This window comes from Dysidea avara, chromosome 12 (assembly GCF_963678975.1).
Source record: "Dysidea avara chromosome 12, odDysAvar1.4, whole genome shotgun sequence".
In the NCBI taxonomy this organism is placed as follows: domain Eukaryota; kingdom Metazoa; phylum Porifera; class Demospongiae; order Dictyoceratida; family Dysideidae; genus Dysidea; species Dysidea avara.
The window spans coordinates 22467015-22481705 of NC_089283.1; the positions used below are offsets into that span (position 1 = coordinate 22467015).

Genomic DNA, 14691 nt, shown 5'->3' on the forward strand with positions numbered 1-14691 from the left:
AGACATGTATGAGGTCTCCGTGAAATGGGGAGGTGAACATGTGAAAGGCAGTCCTTTCAAGATCGACATGCTACAACCAGTGGCAGGCAAAGTCAAATTGGTGTCCCCTCCCACAACGAGTGTCGAATCAGGTGCTGCACTAAGTTTGGGTTTCGACACAGCCAGGGCTGGAGAAGGCATCATGAAGGCCTCTTGTAGTGGAGAAAAATGTGGAGAAGTAGAATGCTCAGTGCAGCAAGACGAAGACGACCGTAGCAGAATGAACGTTTCATTTGTACCGCCTCAACCTGATGTGTACCGTCTGAGTGTGACTTGGTCCGGAAATCACATCCCAGGATCTCCGTTTAAGATCAACCTACTTCCTCCGGTTGCTCAGAATGTTGAAGTTGTTGCTCAGCCGGAAAGCACAGTGGAGAGTGGGGTACCAGTGGATCTCGCATTTGACACTTCCGGTGCTGGGGGAGGTGAACTAGATGCAGTATGTGTGGGAGAGAAAGTTGGTGAAGTGCCAGTGGAGGTTAAGCCAGCTGGAGAGGAGAAATACAAGATCATGTTTACGCCTCCTGCACCTGACATGTACGAGGTTAGTGTAAAGTGGGGTGGAGAGCATGTGAAAGGCAGCCCATTCAAGATTAACATGCTAAAGACAGAAGCTACCAAGGTGAAATTTGTATCCATACCTCCACCCAAGATTGAATCAGGTGACAGTGTCGTCCTTGGTTTCGACATCACAGAGGCAGGCAGTGGGAATCTGGAGGTCAACTGTGCAGGAGAAGTCTCCGGTATAGTGGAATGCACAGTTAAGGACGACCTAGAGAAAACAAACCAAACAAATGTGTCATTTGTGCCTCAGCAGGGAGACGTGTATCATGTTAATGTGAAGTGGTCAGGTGTGCACGTTCCCGGCTCACCTTTTAAGATCAACTTGCTTCCACCAATTGCGGACAATGTTGAGGTGACCGCTGAACCAGAAATGGTGCTCGAGTCAGGAGCTCCTTTGGACATTGAGCTTGATGCTTCCAATGCTGGTGGTGGGCAGCTAAGTGCAACCTGCGTTGGAAGATGGGTTGGTGAGGTGCCTGTAGGTGTAGAAAGACAAGGACCCGATGTGTACAAGGTGTCGTTTACTCCCAGGGAGCCGGACATTTACGAACTCAGTATCCTGTGGAGTGGTGATCACATCAAAGGCAGTCCATTCAAGATAAACATGCTTTCTTCGGGTACAGACAAAGTGAAGTTACTACAGGTTCCAGCTGCAAGTATGGAATCAGACAAGCCTCTTTCTTTCTGGTTTGACAGTAGTGCAGCAGGAGATGGAAGCATGGAAGCGACATGTGCAGGAGAAAAGGTAGGAGAGGTGGAATGCACGGTAAAAGGCAAGGAAGACAATCCTAATCATCATGAAGTGGCATTTATTGCTCCAAGTTTGGATGCATACGTACTAAATGTTACATGGAACCGTCAACATGTTCCAGGTTCACCATTTAAGATCAACTTACAATCGGCTGCAACGGACACATCATTACACAATGTTTCATTTACATGGTCCGATAGGCCCAAAGAAGAGTCTGTGTTTAGAGTGATTCTTTTACCAAAAGAAGACACTGGTTACAAACAAGTGCACTATGTGGGAATCCAACCAGCCGAAGATACAGGATCACCAGCAGTAATGAAATTTGACAGTGGCAGTGCTGGAAGAGGAAAGCTTACCGCCACTTGCAAATCAGACAAATCAGTTGTGGTAGATTCTCAAGTGACAGAACCTCTACCTGGTACGTACGCAGTACAATTCGTGCCCGAAGATGACCCTCACAGTGTGGAGGTGTGGTGGAATGGAAAGCCTATAGACGACTCACCTCTGTCAGTGATGGCCAGGAAACCAACAGACAGTGAACTGATTGAGCCAGTAGTTGAAGCTGTGGACGAGGATACAGTACAGGCAGGATACGACGCACCTGAGATATTTGGAGAGACAGAAGAGCAACCAGTGCAAGAGTTTGCTCACGGTCATCCTGTGGAAGTGGACATCACATCTCCTGGTGCAAAACAGAAAGACATCACATCTCATGCCATTCACGAAGGTACCAGTGAAAAATTCAAAGTGACTGTTAAAAAGGTGGACAAAGAACAGTTCAGACTGAGCATGAAACCAAAGCTACCTGGAATTTACAACATGCACGTTTTCATTAACAAAGAAGAATATTCTTCTAGTCCGTATAAGATTAAGTACTGCGAACCTTTTGATGTCAAGGCAGTGAAAGTAACTTTGGTAGACAGTGAACCCTACACAGTGGGAGAAGATGTGAAATTGACTGTCGACTGCAGAGATGCTGGAAAGGGAGACATATCAATCAAAGCAACTGGCCCAACATTCGGATCTAGAGCGAAATGTGATGTAACAGACAACAACGATGGCACATATACAGCAGTCTACATACCCAATTCAACGGGTAAACACAAGTTGGACATCACAGAATCAGGCAGGCCAGTTGCAGGCAGCCCCGTAAAGATAAAGGTGGTTCAGAGTGTTGCAGAGAGAGTAAAGTTGGTGGAACCTCCTTCATCGAGTGTAGAAAGTGGTGCACCTCTGGAGTTATGTTTCAGCACCAGCAGAGCGGGTGACGGAAAACTGCTTGCATCTTGCGTCGGTGAAGCATCAGGAAAAGTACCGTGTAAGGTAGCGAGCTCTAAGGATGACGGTGAAAGAGCAACTGTTTCATTTGTTCCTCCTCAACCTGACATTTATCATGTAGAAGTGAAGTGGTCTGGTGCACACGTACCAGGCTCTCCTTTTAAAATCAACTTACTTCCACCGGTTGCCGATAACGTAGAAATAGTTTCGCAGCCAGAATCTCAGGATGTGCTTGAGACAGGAGCCCCGGTGGATTTAGACATTGACACTTCCAAGGCTGGAAGCGGTGAACTGAAGGCAACCTGCCTAGGAAAGAGAGCTGGCGAAGTACCCATAGAAGTGGTGCCTACAGGTGGTGACAAGTACAAGATATCGTTCACACCTCCTCAGCCTGACATGTACGAGGTGAGTGTGAAGTGGGCAGGAGAACACGTGAAAGGTAGTCCATTCCAAATCAACACCCTACAGACAGGTGCCAACAAAGTGAAGGTGGTCTCACTACCATCTGACACCCTAGAATTGGGATCTCCTGTGGTTTTAGGATTTGACACAAGGATGGCAGGAGAGGGAACAATGGAAGCATCGTGTAGTGGAGAGAAGAGCGGCGAACTACCATGCAGCGTGGAATCCGACCAGCAGGACAGAACAAATGTTACGTTCACTCCACTCCAAGAAGATGTGTATTGTGTGGAAGTTAAGTGGTCTGGTGTCAGTGTCACGGGCTCTCCTTTTAACATCAACCTTCATTTGCCCATAGCAGATGATGATGTGCAAGTAGTTTCAGAAGCAGTTGTGCATGCAGAGGCTCCGCTCGATCTGTTAGAAGACATTATTTCGGCTAAACCCGAAGCAAGGAAAGTCAAATTGGTGGCCACTCCGTCTACCACCGTGGAATCAGGAAGTCCACTCTCTCTGGGTTTTAGCACTTCAGAAGCAGGAGAAGGTTCCATGGAAGCGACGTGCACTGGAGACAAATCCGGCAAGGTGACTTGCAGCGTCGTGCCCCATCCAGAGAACAAACAACGGATGGATGTTTCCTTTGTCCCTCCTCAACCGGATGTGTATCATTTAAGTGTGACCTGGTCGGGAGAGCATATTCCAGGCTCTCCTTTCAAGATTAATCTGCTGCCACCTGCAGCTGAGAAAGTAGAAACTGTTGCTAAACCGGAAAGCATAGTGGAAGCGGGAGTTCCAACAGACCTGCTAAGTATAGATACGTCCGGTGCAGGAAGTGGCCAACTGGACACCACCTGTGTTGGGAGCAGAGTGGGAGAAGTGCCGGTAGAAGTGAAGCCAGCCGGTGATGACAAGTACACAATTATCTTTAATCCTCCAGAACCAGACACGTACGAGATCAGCGTGAAATGGGGTGGTGAGCATGTTAAAGGTAGCCCTTTCAAGATCGACATGCTTCAACCAGTGGCCAGTAAAGTCAGACTAGTCTCCACTCCTTCGGCCAGCATCGAATCTGGCGATGCTCTTAGTTTGGGCTTTGACACTAGCAAAGCAGGAGAAGGAACTATGGAAGCCTCATGTGCTGGGGACAAATCTGGACCTGTGGATTGCACAGTACAACAACAGCCAGTAGACCAAAGTAGAGTGGACGTTTCGCTTGTACCCCCACAGCCAGATGTCTACCGTTTGCATGTGAAATGGTCTGGAACAGATGTTCCCGGATCTCCTTTCAAGATCAATCTACTTCCACCAGCTGCTGAGAAGGTTGAACTGGTGACAGAGCCGCCCAGTGCTTCAACAGTGGGAAGTCTTGTGGACCTAGATTTCGATACCTCGGGAGCTGGAGGTGGCGAGCTACAAGCCACTTGTGTGGGAGCCAAGTGTGGTGAAGTTCCAGTAGAAGTACAAGCAGCAGGTGATGACAAATACAAAATACTCTTTACACCACCGGAGCCGGATATGTACGAAGTTAGCGTGAAGTGGGCAGGGGAACATGTCAAAGGCAGTCCCTTTCAAATCAATACACTCCCAGACTCGGCCATGTCAGAACCACCCGTAGAAGTGGAAGAAACCAAGGACGAGGTGGAGGCAGGATTGGATCTAGATCAGTTGGATGCCTTTTATGATGAAGGGGAGAAACAAAAGTACGCCCAACCTGAAGAAGAAACCACAGAGCCCGTCATATACTATGTCGGAGAAGTGTTCCGGCTCAGTGTTGACAGCGAAACGGGTGCAGACAGTGGTAGGCAACTAACTGTCAATTGTACTGGACAGCAGACGGGAAGAGCAAACGTAGATGTATTTGAAAATGTGGACGGCACATATGCCGTCAACTTTGAACCTAAGACACCTGACACGTACACACTGACAGCTCTAATGGACGACCAACACATTCCCGGAAGTCCATTCCTGATGAAGTTCATGACCCCAGTGGATCCTTCCAAATGCAGGGTGACGGGCTTGCCTAGTGGACAGCCGCAGGTCAACTCGACCATGCGCTTGGCAGTCGACTGCAGCGGTGCTGGCAATGCAGAGCTGACCGTAAGTGCAGAGAGCCCACCAGGAGAAGCTTCGAAACTCGAGGTTAATCAGAAAGACAAGAATCAGTATTCCATTACCTACACTCCCTCCACAGTGGGAGTACACAAGTTGCACATTGAGTGGGGTGAACAACCGCTACCATGCTCACCACTGATTTTTGAAGTCACCAGTGAAAAGCTGCCACTGTTCCCTCATGGTAGCCCCATCAATCTCGACATTGGTATCCCGGGAATCAAGCCAAAGGACGTGTCCGCCCATGCTGTTTACGAACCAACCAAAGAAAAGCTCAAGGTGACCATCAAGAAGGCAGAAAAGAAAGAACAGTTGAAATTGACCTTCAAACCAAAACTGCCAGGCATTTATCACGTCCACGTGTTTGTGAAGCACGACGAGATAGCAGATAGTCCGTTCAGAGTCAAATACTCAAAACCGTACAATCCGAGTGCTGTGACGGTTGCAACACTAGGCAGTGAACCATACTTTGTAGAAGAGCCGATAGAATTTGTGGTGGATTGCAACGAGGCAGGATTTGGCGAATTGTCCATCAAGTCGTCTGGCCCCACTGGAAAAAGACCAGCAGATTTTAAGGTGACGGACAACAAGGATGGTACGTTTGGTGCTGTGTACGTGCCCACCGCACCAGGTGAACACAGATTCGACATCACGTGGTCTGGAAAGGCAATCAAGGATAGTCCACTGACAGTGCATGCATTTGCTGGAGGAGCTGGCCTTGTCAAGCTGGTGGAGATTCCCGGACACAGCCTAGAATTGGGTGCAGCTCTCTGCTTGGGCTTCGACAGCTCAGAGGCTGGCAAGGGAACACTGGACGCATCGTGTGTAGGAGAAATTACTGGTAATCTACCATGCACGGTAGAGCAGAACGCAAGCAAAGACAAGAGGACGGATGTGTGCATAGTTCCTCCCCAGGCAGACATTTACCACGTAGATGTGAAGTGGTCGGGAGATCACGTTCCCGGCTCTCCCTTCAAACTCAACCTTCTCCCACCCGTAGCAGAAAAGGTCGAGCTGATGTCTCAGCCAGAGAAGTTGGCAATGCTGGAGGCAGGAGCTCCTATGGATTTGGATTTTGACACCACTGCGGCTGGAGGTGGCGTATTGGATGTTAAGTGTGTCGGTGAACGAGTTGGCAGCGTCCCAGTCAATGTCAGACCGGTGGGTGAAGACAAGTACAAGGTATCATTTACACCACCCAAACCAGACTCGTATGAAGTTAGTGTCATGTGGAGCAGAGAACATGTCAAAGGCAGTCCCTTCAAGATTAACATGCTGCAGCCAGTGGCGAGCCGTGTCAGACTGGCAGTCCTGCCGGCAACGAGCGTGGAGCCAGGAAAACCGTTAGCATTAGGATTTGACACCAGCAAGGCAGGTGAAGGAGTCTTGGAAGCTGCTTGCAATGGTGAAAAGTCTGAAGATGTTCCGTGCTCCATTGATATCAGCAAAGATGACACAACTAAAGTAAACGTGTCCTTTATTCCTCCTCAACCAGACATTTTCCTCTTGAGTGTGACTTGGTCTGGAGAACATGTTCCTGGGTCACCATACAAAATCAATCTCCTTCCACCTGTTGCAGAAAATGTCGAAGTGGTAACGGAGCCCGAGACAACATTGGAGACAGGTGTTCCCACTGACTTCCTAAGTTTTGACACTTCCGCTGCTGGGGGAGGTGAATTGGAAGCTGTCTGTTTTGGAAGGAACGTAGGTGAGGTGCCAGTCGAAGTTACTCCAGCTGGAGATGATAAGTACAACATAACATTCAATCCACCAGAGCCAGACATGTATGAGGTCTCCGTGAAATGGGGAGGCGAGCATGTGAAAGGTAGTCCTTTTAAGGTCAACATGCTGCAACCAGTGGCTGGTAGTGTGAAACTGGTATCCCCTCCTTCCACTTGTGTCGAATCAGGTGCTGCACTAAGTTTGGGTTTTGACACAGCCAGGGCTGGAGAAGGAGTCATGAAGGCTTCTTGTAGTGGAGAAAAATCTGGAGTAGTACAATGTACAGTGCAGCAAGATGAAGACAACCGTACCAGAATGAACATTTTATTTGTACCGCCTCAACCTGATGTGTACCATCTGAATGTGACTTGGTCTGGAAACCACATCCCAGGTTCTCCATTTAAGATTAATTTACTTCCTCCTGTTGCTGAGATGGTTGAAGTTTCTGCTGAACCTCAGAACACAGTGGAGAGTGGTGTTCCTATAGATCTCATTTTTGACACTTCCAATGCTGGAGGAGGTGAACTAGATGCAGTATGTGTGGGAGAGAAAGTCGGTGAAGTGCCAGTGGAGGTTAAGCTAGCTGAAGAGGACAAGTACAAGATAGTGTTTACACCTCCTGCACCTGACATGTATGACATTAGTGTAAAGTGGGGTGGAGAGCATGTGAAAGGCAGCCCATTCAAGATTAACATGCTAAAGACAGAAGCTACCAAGGTGAAATTTGTATCAATACCTCCACCCAAGATTGAATCAGGTGACAGTGTCATCCTTGGTTTTGACATCACAGAAGCAGGTAGTGGGAATCTGGAGGCCAACTGTGCAGGAGAAGTCTCTGGTGTAGTGGAATGCACAGTTAAGGATGACCTAGAGAAAACGAATGTGTCATTTGTGCCTCAGCAGGGAGACGTGTATCATGTTAATGTGAAGTGGTCAGGTGTGCACATTCCTGGCTCACCTTTTAAGATCAACTTGCTTCCACCTGTTGCGGACAATGTTGAGGTAACTGCTGAAAAAGAAATGGTGCTTGAGTCAGGAGCTCCTTTGGACATTGAGCTTGATGCTTCCAATGCTGGTGGTGGACAGCTAACTGCAACCTGTGTTGGAAGATGGGTTGGTGAGGTGCTTGTAGGTGTAGAAAGACAAGGACCCGATGTGTACAAGGTGTCATTTACTCCCAGAGAGCCAGACATTTATGAACTTGGTATCCTGTGGAGTGGTGATCACATCAAAGGCAGTCCATTCAAGATAAACATGCTTTCTTCAGGTGCAGACAAAGTGAAGTTATTACAAGTTCCAGCTGCAAGTATGGAATCAGAATTACCAATTTCTTTCTGGTTTGACAGTAGTGCAGCAGGAGATGGAACCATGCAAGCCACATGTGTGGGAGACACAAATGGAGATGTGGAATGCACTGTGAAAGGCAAGGAAGACAACCCTAGTCATCATGAGGTTTCATTTATTGCTCCAAGTATGGATTCGTATATGCTCAATGTAATGTGGAATCGTCAACATGTTCCAGGCTCACCATTTAAAATCAATTTAAAACCATCACCGAACTCTACTACAACAGATATCCCCTCTACACCAATCACCTATAATGTTCATTTTGAATGGTCAAAACAGCCACAGGAGGAATCTGTTTTTAGAGTGTTCTTACTGCCAGCAAATGACAGAAGTCACACGCAAGTAATTTATAAGGGCATTGTACCAGCTGATAATCAGCAGTCATCAGCAATAATGACATTTGATAGTTGTACTGCTGGCAGAGGAAAGCTTTCTGCCTCTTGTAAATCCAAGGATTCCATTGAAATACCTACTTACATAACAGAGTCTCTGCCAGGAATATATGAAGTAGGTTTTCTACCTAAATCAGATCCACACAACGTTGAGGTATTTTGGAATGGAAAGCCAGTAAATGATTCACCTTTCTCAGTTATGGCGATGAGTCCTATTACAGAGAATATACCTGAGGAGTTGGTTGAACCTGTAGAATCTGGGATATTACATGCTGGGATTGAAGCACTGGATCTATTAGAAGAACCCACAGCATTACCTCAAGAATATCCTTTTGGTCATTCTGTGGACTTGGATATTATGGCTACAGATACAAAATTGAAAGACATAACTGCCCATGCTGTGTCCGAAAGTACAAATGAACAAATCAAAGTAGCTGTAAAGAAATCAGATAAAGAACACTACAAACTAACTTTTAAACCAAAACTTCCAGGAATCTACAGAGTTCATATTTTTGTTAATCAAGAAGAAATGTCCACCAGCCCATTTAAGATAAAATACTGCAAGCCTTTTGATGCTAAAGCAGTGAAAATGAACTTGCTAGACAGTGAACCTTACACAGTAGGAGAAACTGTGAAATTAATAATTGACTGTACAAATGCTGGTAAAGGAAATATATCAGTCAAAGCAATTGGTCCATCTTTTGGATCTAAACCGAAATGTGAAATCACAGACAACAGAGATGGCACATACTTGGTGTCATATATGCTCAACTCAGCAGGAAAACACAAAATAGAAGTCACTGAATCTGGCAAACCAGTTGCTGGAAGTCCTGTCAAGATTAAAGTAGTTCAGACTGTCCCAGAGAGAGTGACTTTAGTAAAGCCTCCATCATCATCCATTGAAAGTGGTGATCCATTAAGTCTTACCTTTACAACCAGCAGAGCTGGAGATGGTAAACTAAGTGCTTCGTGTGTGGGTGACCAATGTGGAAAAGTACCCTGTGATGTAATAGATCATGAAGATACAACAACTGTCTCATTCACGCCTCCTCAACCTGATATATACCATGTTGATGTGAAATGGTCTGGATTACATGTACCAGGTTCTCCTTTCAAAATCAATTTGCTTCCACCAATAGCCAACAATGTTTCAACAACTGTGAAACCAGAAACAATAGTAGCAACAGGAGTCCCTGTTAACTTAGATTTTGATACTTCAACAGCTGGACAAGGTGAACTTGAGGCAACCTGTGTGGGAGACAAAGTTGGTGAAGTACCATTAGAAATAGTGCCATCTAGTGATGGTAAATATAGTGTAGCCTTTACACCACCTGAACCTGATGTGTATAAACTGAGTGTAAAATGGGCTGGAGAACATGTTAATGGCAGTCCATTCAAAATCAACACATTACAAACTGGAGCAAGTAAGGTAAAGGTTACTTCTCTTCCATCTGCAACATCAGAGCAAGGCACTCCTATTGCCATTACATTTAATGTTGGTGAAGCTGGAATAGGTGTGATGGAAGCTACTTGCAGTGGAGAACAGTCTGGTGAAGTGGTATGCAGTGTTGATCCAGTTGTGAACAATGAAACTCATATTTCTTTTACTCCTCCACAACCAGATGTATACAATTTGACTGTCAAATGGTGTGGAGATGAAGTTCCTGGGTCACCATTTATGATCAACTTACAACCTCCATCAGATGTACCTCCACTTGTTGAAGATGTACATGTTGAAGCAGATACAAGTTTACAGACCGGCTTGTTATTAGATGACTTGATTGGAGAAGAAGAAGAAAGCGACGTGCAGTCAATTCCAGCTGATCCATCTCTCTGTAAAGTAGTAGGAGCACAAGACATTCATCCAAAATTGTATTCACAGATGAACTTTGATGTAGACTGTACGGAAAGTGGTGACGGAGAATTGAGCGTTTATGCAGAAAGTCCTCCGCACACAGAAAAATCAGAAGTTATTGTAGAGAAAAAAGATTCCAAGCTGTACAGCATTAGTTACACTCCTGTGGTGTCTGGTACACACAAGATACACATCTCATGGGATAATCAACCCTTACCATGTTCGCCATTGGTATTTGAAGTGCCACACCAAAAGATCAATTCTTATCAGTATGGCAAAGCTATTGCATTAGACATCTCTACTAAAGGAATCAAGAGCAAAGATATATCAGCTCATGTGGTATACCAGCCCACAAATGAGCATCTTCCAATGACTGTTACCAAGATTGTGAAAGATCAATATCGTCTTACCGTAACACCAAAAGAGCCTGGAATATACTTCATTCATGTGAGTATAAAAAATAAAGAGCAACCACAAAGTCCATATTTGGTGAGGTATTTGAAACCAGTGAATCCTGATGCTGTTAAAATGGAAGTTATCACCAAAGGTCCATACTTTGTTGCCAAGACAATACACTTCAAGTTTGATTGTACTGATGCCGGCATGGGTGAATTGTTAATAAAATCGTCTGGTCCTCCTGGTGAGCCAGCTAAGTTTGACATTAAAGACAATGGGGACCAAACCTACAGTGCAACATTCAAACCCAATGTACCTGGTGAATACACATTCCATGTTACATGGTCTGGTGAGCTCATTCCTCATAGCCCACTAACGCTCACTATCAATGATCGTGAAGTTCTTCCATCAAGAACAACTGTTATTGATTCAACCAAATGTGTAATTGATCCTGAAGACCTTAAAATAATCTCTGAGCCATTGGAGTTTGGCAAAGATTGTCAGTTTAACATCAGAGCTATTGATGCAGGTTCTGGGGTCCTCAATGTAACCTCGAAGGGCCCAGGCAAAGCGGACGTAAGTATTACTGATAATAAGGATGGCACCTATGTCATACATTTTAAGCCCACAGTTCCTGGGAAGTATATTATAGACATTTTGTGGAATGGTCACCACATTTCTGGCAGTCCGCACACATTAGTATTTCAAGGTGCAAGCTCCTATTTTCATGGACTAGATTTATCTGCTCACTCTTACTACGTTGGAGAACTAACAAAATTCAAACTACATTGTGACGAGGTCGGCTTTGGAATCCTTGAAGTAAAGTCACAACCAGCATCAGCAGCAAAGGTCACATTACGTCAAGTAGAACAGAACATTTACAACATTGAAGTTATTCCACTAGAAGTAGGCCAACATCAAATATCTGTCCAGTACTCTGGCAAACACATTCAAGGCAGCCCGTTTGATGTAGAGTTCAAAAGTGGCAACAAAGCATTGAAATGTAAGCTAGTTGAAAGCAGTCAAGGGGAAGAACAACAACATCAAGTCGGTGAAGCTGTTTACTTTAATGTTTCCACTGAAGAAGCAGGTGAAGGTACTCTGACTGCTTCAGTCAATGACCCAATCACCAACAAAACTCTACCAGTCAATATTGAACAAAAGGATCATGACCTGTACAAGCTTTCATTTCATCCAGGCCATGGCACAATCTATTTGCTCACAGTGAAATACGATGACCATCACATTCATGGATCTCCATTCAAACTGACTTTTGCAGCCTCTCCTGAGGCACAGATAAGAGCAGAGGGTGATGGACTTATTAGCACACAAGTGAACCAACTGTCTACTTTCAAAGTATTTACAGATACAAGTGAAATCAATCTTAAAGTAGAAATCAACAGCGACAAAGGAACTGTTATACCATCTATAGAAACTCTTGCACCTGGTGTACAACTGGTAACATACACACCTGGTCATACTGGGCTCTACCAGATAGTAGTGTCATGTGGTGACATACCTGTTCCTGGCTCCCCATTTAATGTGAAATGCTACCAATTATCTGATCCTTCAAAAGTAAAAGTAGTGGGTGACAAAATTCCTGACGTCATGCTTGGTGATAATGTGGAGTTTGAAGTGAAGAACGAAGATGAAGAACAATCAGGATCACTAACTGTCCATGCACAAGGTGCCCATCAATTGCTTCCCGTTACTGTCAATGATCTTGGCCACGGCAAATACAAGGCACTGTTTGCTCCAACAGAAGCTGGCAAGTATCTCCTACACGTACGCTGGGATGGCAAGCACATACCAGGGAGTCCATTTAAAGTGAGAGTCATTCTACCACCCAAACCTGAAAATGTTAAAGCATATGGCCCTGGTCTAAATGATGGAAAAGTAGGCACCGATGGTCACTTCAAAGTTGAGACGGAAAATGCAGGAACTGGCACTCTAGCTGTACGAGTTCATGGACCAAAAGGTGCATTCAAAATCAACATGCAAAAAGATCCAGAAAATGAGAGGACAATTATTGTGCGATACAACCCTGTACATGCCGGGCAATATACTGTACAAATTACCTGGTCAAATGTTCACATTCCAGGGAGTCCATTCACTATCAACATAGCTGAATAATTCATCAACTCTAGATTATTAGATTATGCTGTTGTAGTTATGTAATTAACAAAGAACATTAGTAATTATAAATTTCAAAGGACATTATTATACTGTATGTCTCTCACACATATTTTGAGCTGCATATATTGTATTAGCTGAATTAATAATAACATTCCAGCTAAAATTGTCAGTGAAGAGTAAAACCAAATTTCCGTGTTGTGTATGATTTACACCGAGCAAAAAAAAATTTATATCACTGCTCTATTAGAGTATCTTGATCATTGTTGGTAGCTGCACTGGTAAAAACGATTTAGCCAGGTTCTTGGTGCCTATTGTTATTTGTATGCAAATATTAAATGAAAACTTACACAAAACTTTTTCACAATGTATTGTAGCATCACTTCAGGGATATTGCACTAACTGTTGTCTGTGCCTAATGCATAGTTTATTTGTACTTATTTGCTATACTAGTTACTCATGTGATAACAAAGTTCCTAAAAACATTGAAATCCTCTAATAAAGTAGTCAAGAGTTTCAAAAGATTTAAACCACTGCGCCCTAATTGTGTGTCTTACTCATCCTCCTCTGGACAAATTTTTCTATACTTTTAATTATATAGCCAGTCGTTAATTCACATGTACAAAGATAAAGTTGTTTGTGATGTTGTTTTGTGAGTTGCTGATATATATAGCTACTTGACTCATTACCAGAACCATTGATTGTACAGTACTTATAACTTGTAATTGTTTGGGCTTAATCAGCTTTACATTGAAGTTTATGATTTTATGGATAATATAAACCAATTAAATATTATGGTTTATGACTGGTAAAGTCCAAATATATATCCAAATTCTCAAGCTGAAATGAAAAACTCAAAAATGAATCATTCTTACTTCAGGTTAGCAAATTGTATTCCATTATGAATGTTCTATTAGAGTATTTTACTGCTCCATTAGAATACTGTACATCTGACTGCTCTATTAGAGTGCCTCTGCAAGATTTTTCCTTGCATTTAACACCTTTGTTCTCCTATTTTATTCCTGTAAATTTGTGCTGCCAAACTAAGGTATTCCTGCTGCAAGCTCACAAGTTCAAACTTCAGAGGGGGGTTTCTGGAACCCCAGGAAATGCTAGCTCCATGGCCATGCTAAGTACAGTAAATGACCTGAGCATCAGATTTTTAGCTAAGTGCCAAAAAGCAAGCAGTTAGTTGTTCTATTGTAGAGTATTTTATAATTGTATTCTTTGGTCACACTATTATGCAACAGTTACATAGTATTGAGTTTCCATAAACCAGCTGGTCCCCAGGGGTTGTGAAATTCTGTTATATACAATGCTCAATTTTTTTAACAACAAGATTATTATGATTTACTGCAACAGAGTTATTATTATTATAATAATAGAGTTAATGCTGGTAGCCTTAGTGTTGCATCAAGTCATTAGGTAAAATCTAGTATGATATGGAGGAGGCTTATTACGAGACACTTGAGCTAACATCAGATGGACACTAAACATTCCACACATGTTTGGTTTCAGTAGCAATATCGATAAAACTGCTGCTGATAAATTGCAACAATATCAGCTAATTGCTTGCTTCATGGCTCAATTAAAGATCTATCCAATGAGCCTGTCTATTATTTGATCATGAGAGTAGCCAACTGGCTGACCTTATAGCCATCAGTAAACATAACCATTCAGTAAAACTAGGTCATTGTTCAAATTTT

General features: G+C 43.9%; 1 protein-coding gene across 1 annotated transcript in view; it reads left to right on the forward strand.

Annotated features, from left to right (window-relative positions):
- Positions 1-13151, forward strand: part of LOC136240586 (uncharacterized) — a 71513-nt gene extending 58362 nt beyond the window's left edge. The window contains exon 3 of the mRNA XM_066031595.1: positions 1-13151. This exon is cut by the window's left edge and continues 48235 nt beyond it. Coding sequence (XP_065887667.1) covers positions 1-12985 — 12985 coding nt within the window. The 3' untranslated portion in view covers positions 12986-13151.
- Positions 13152-14691: the final 1540 nt, after the last annotated feature.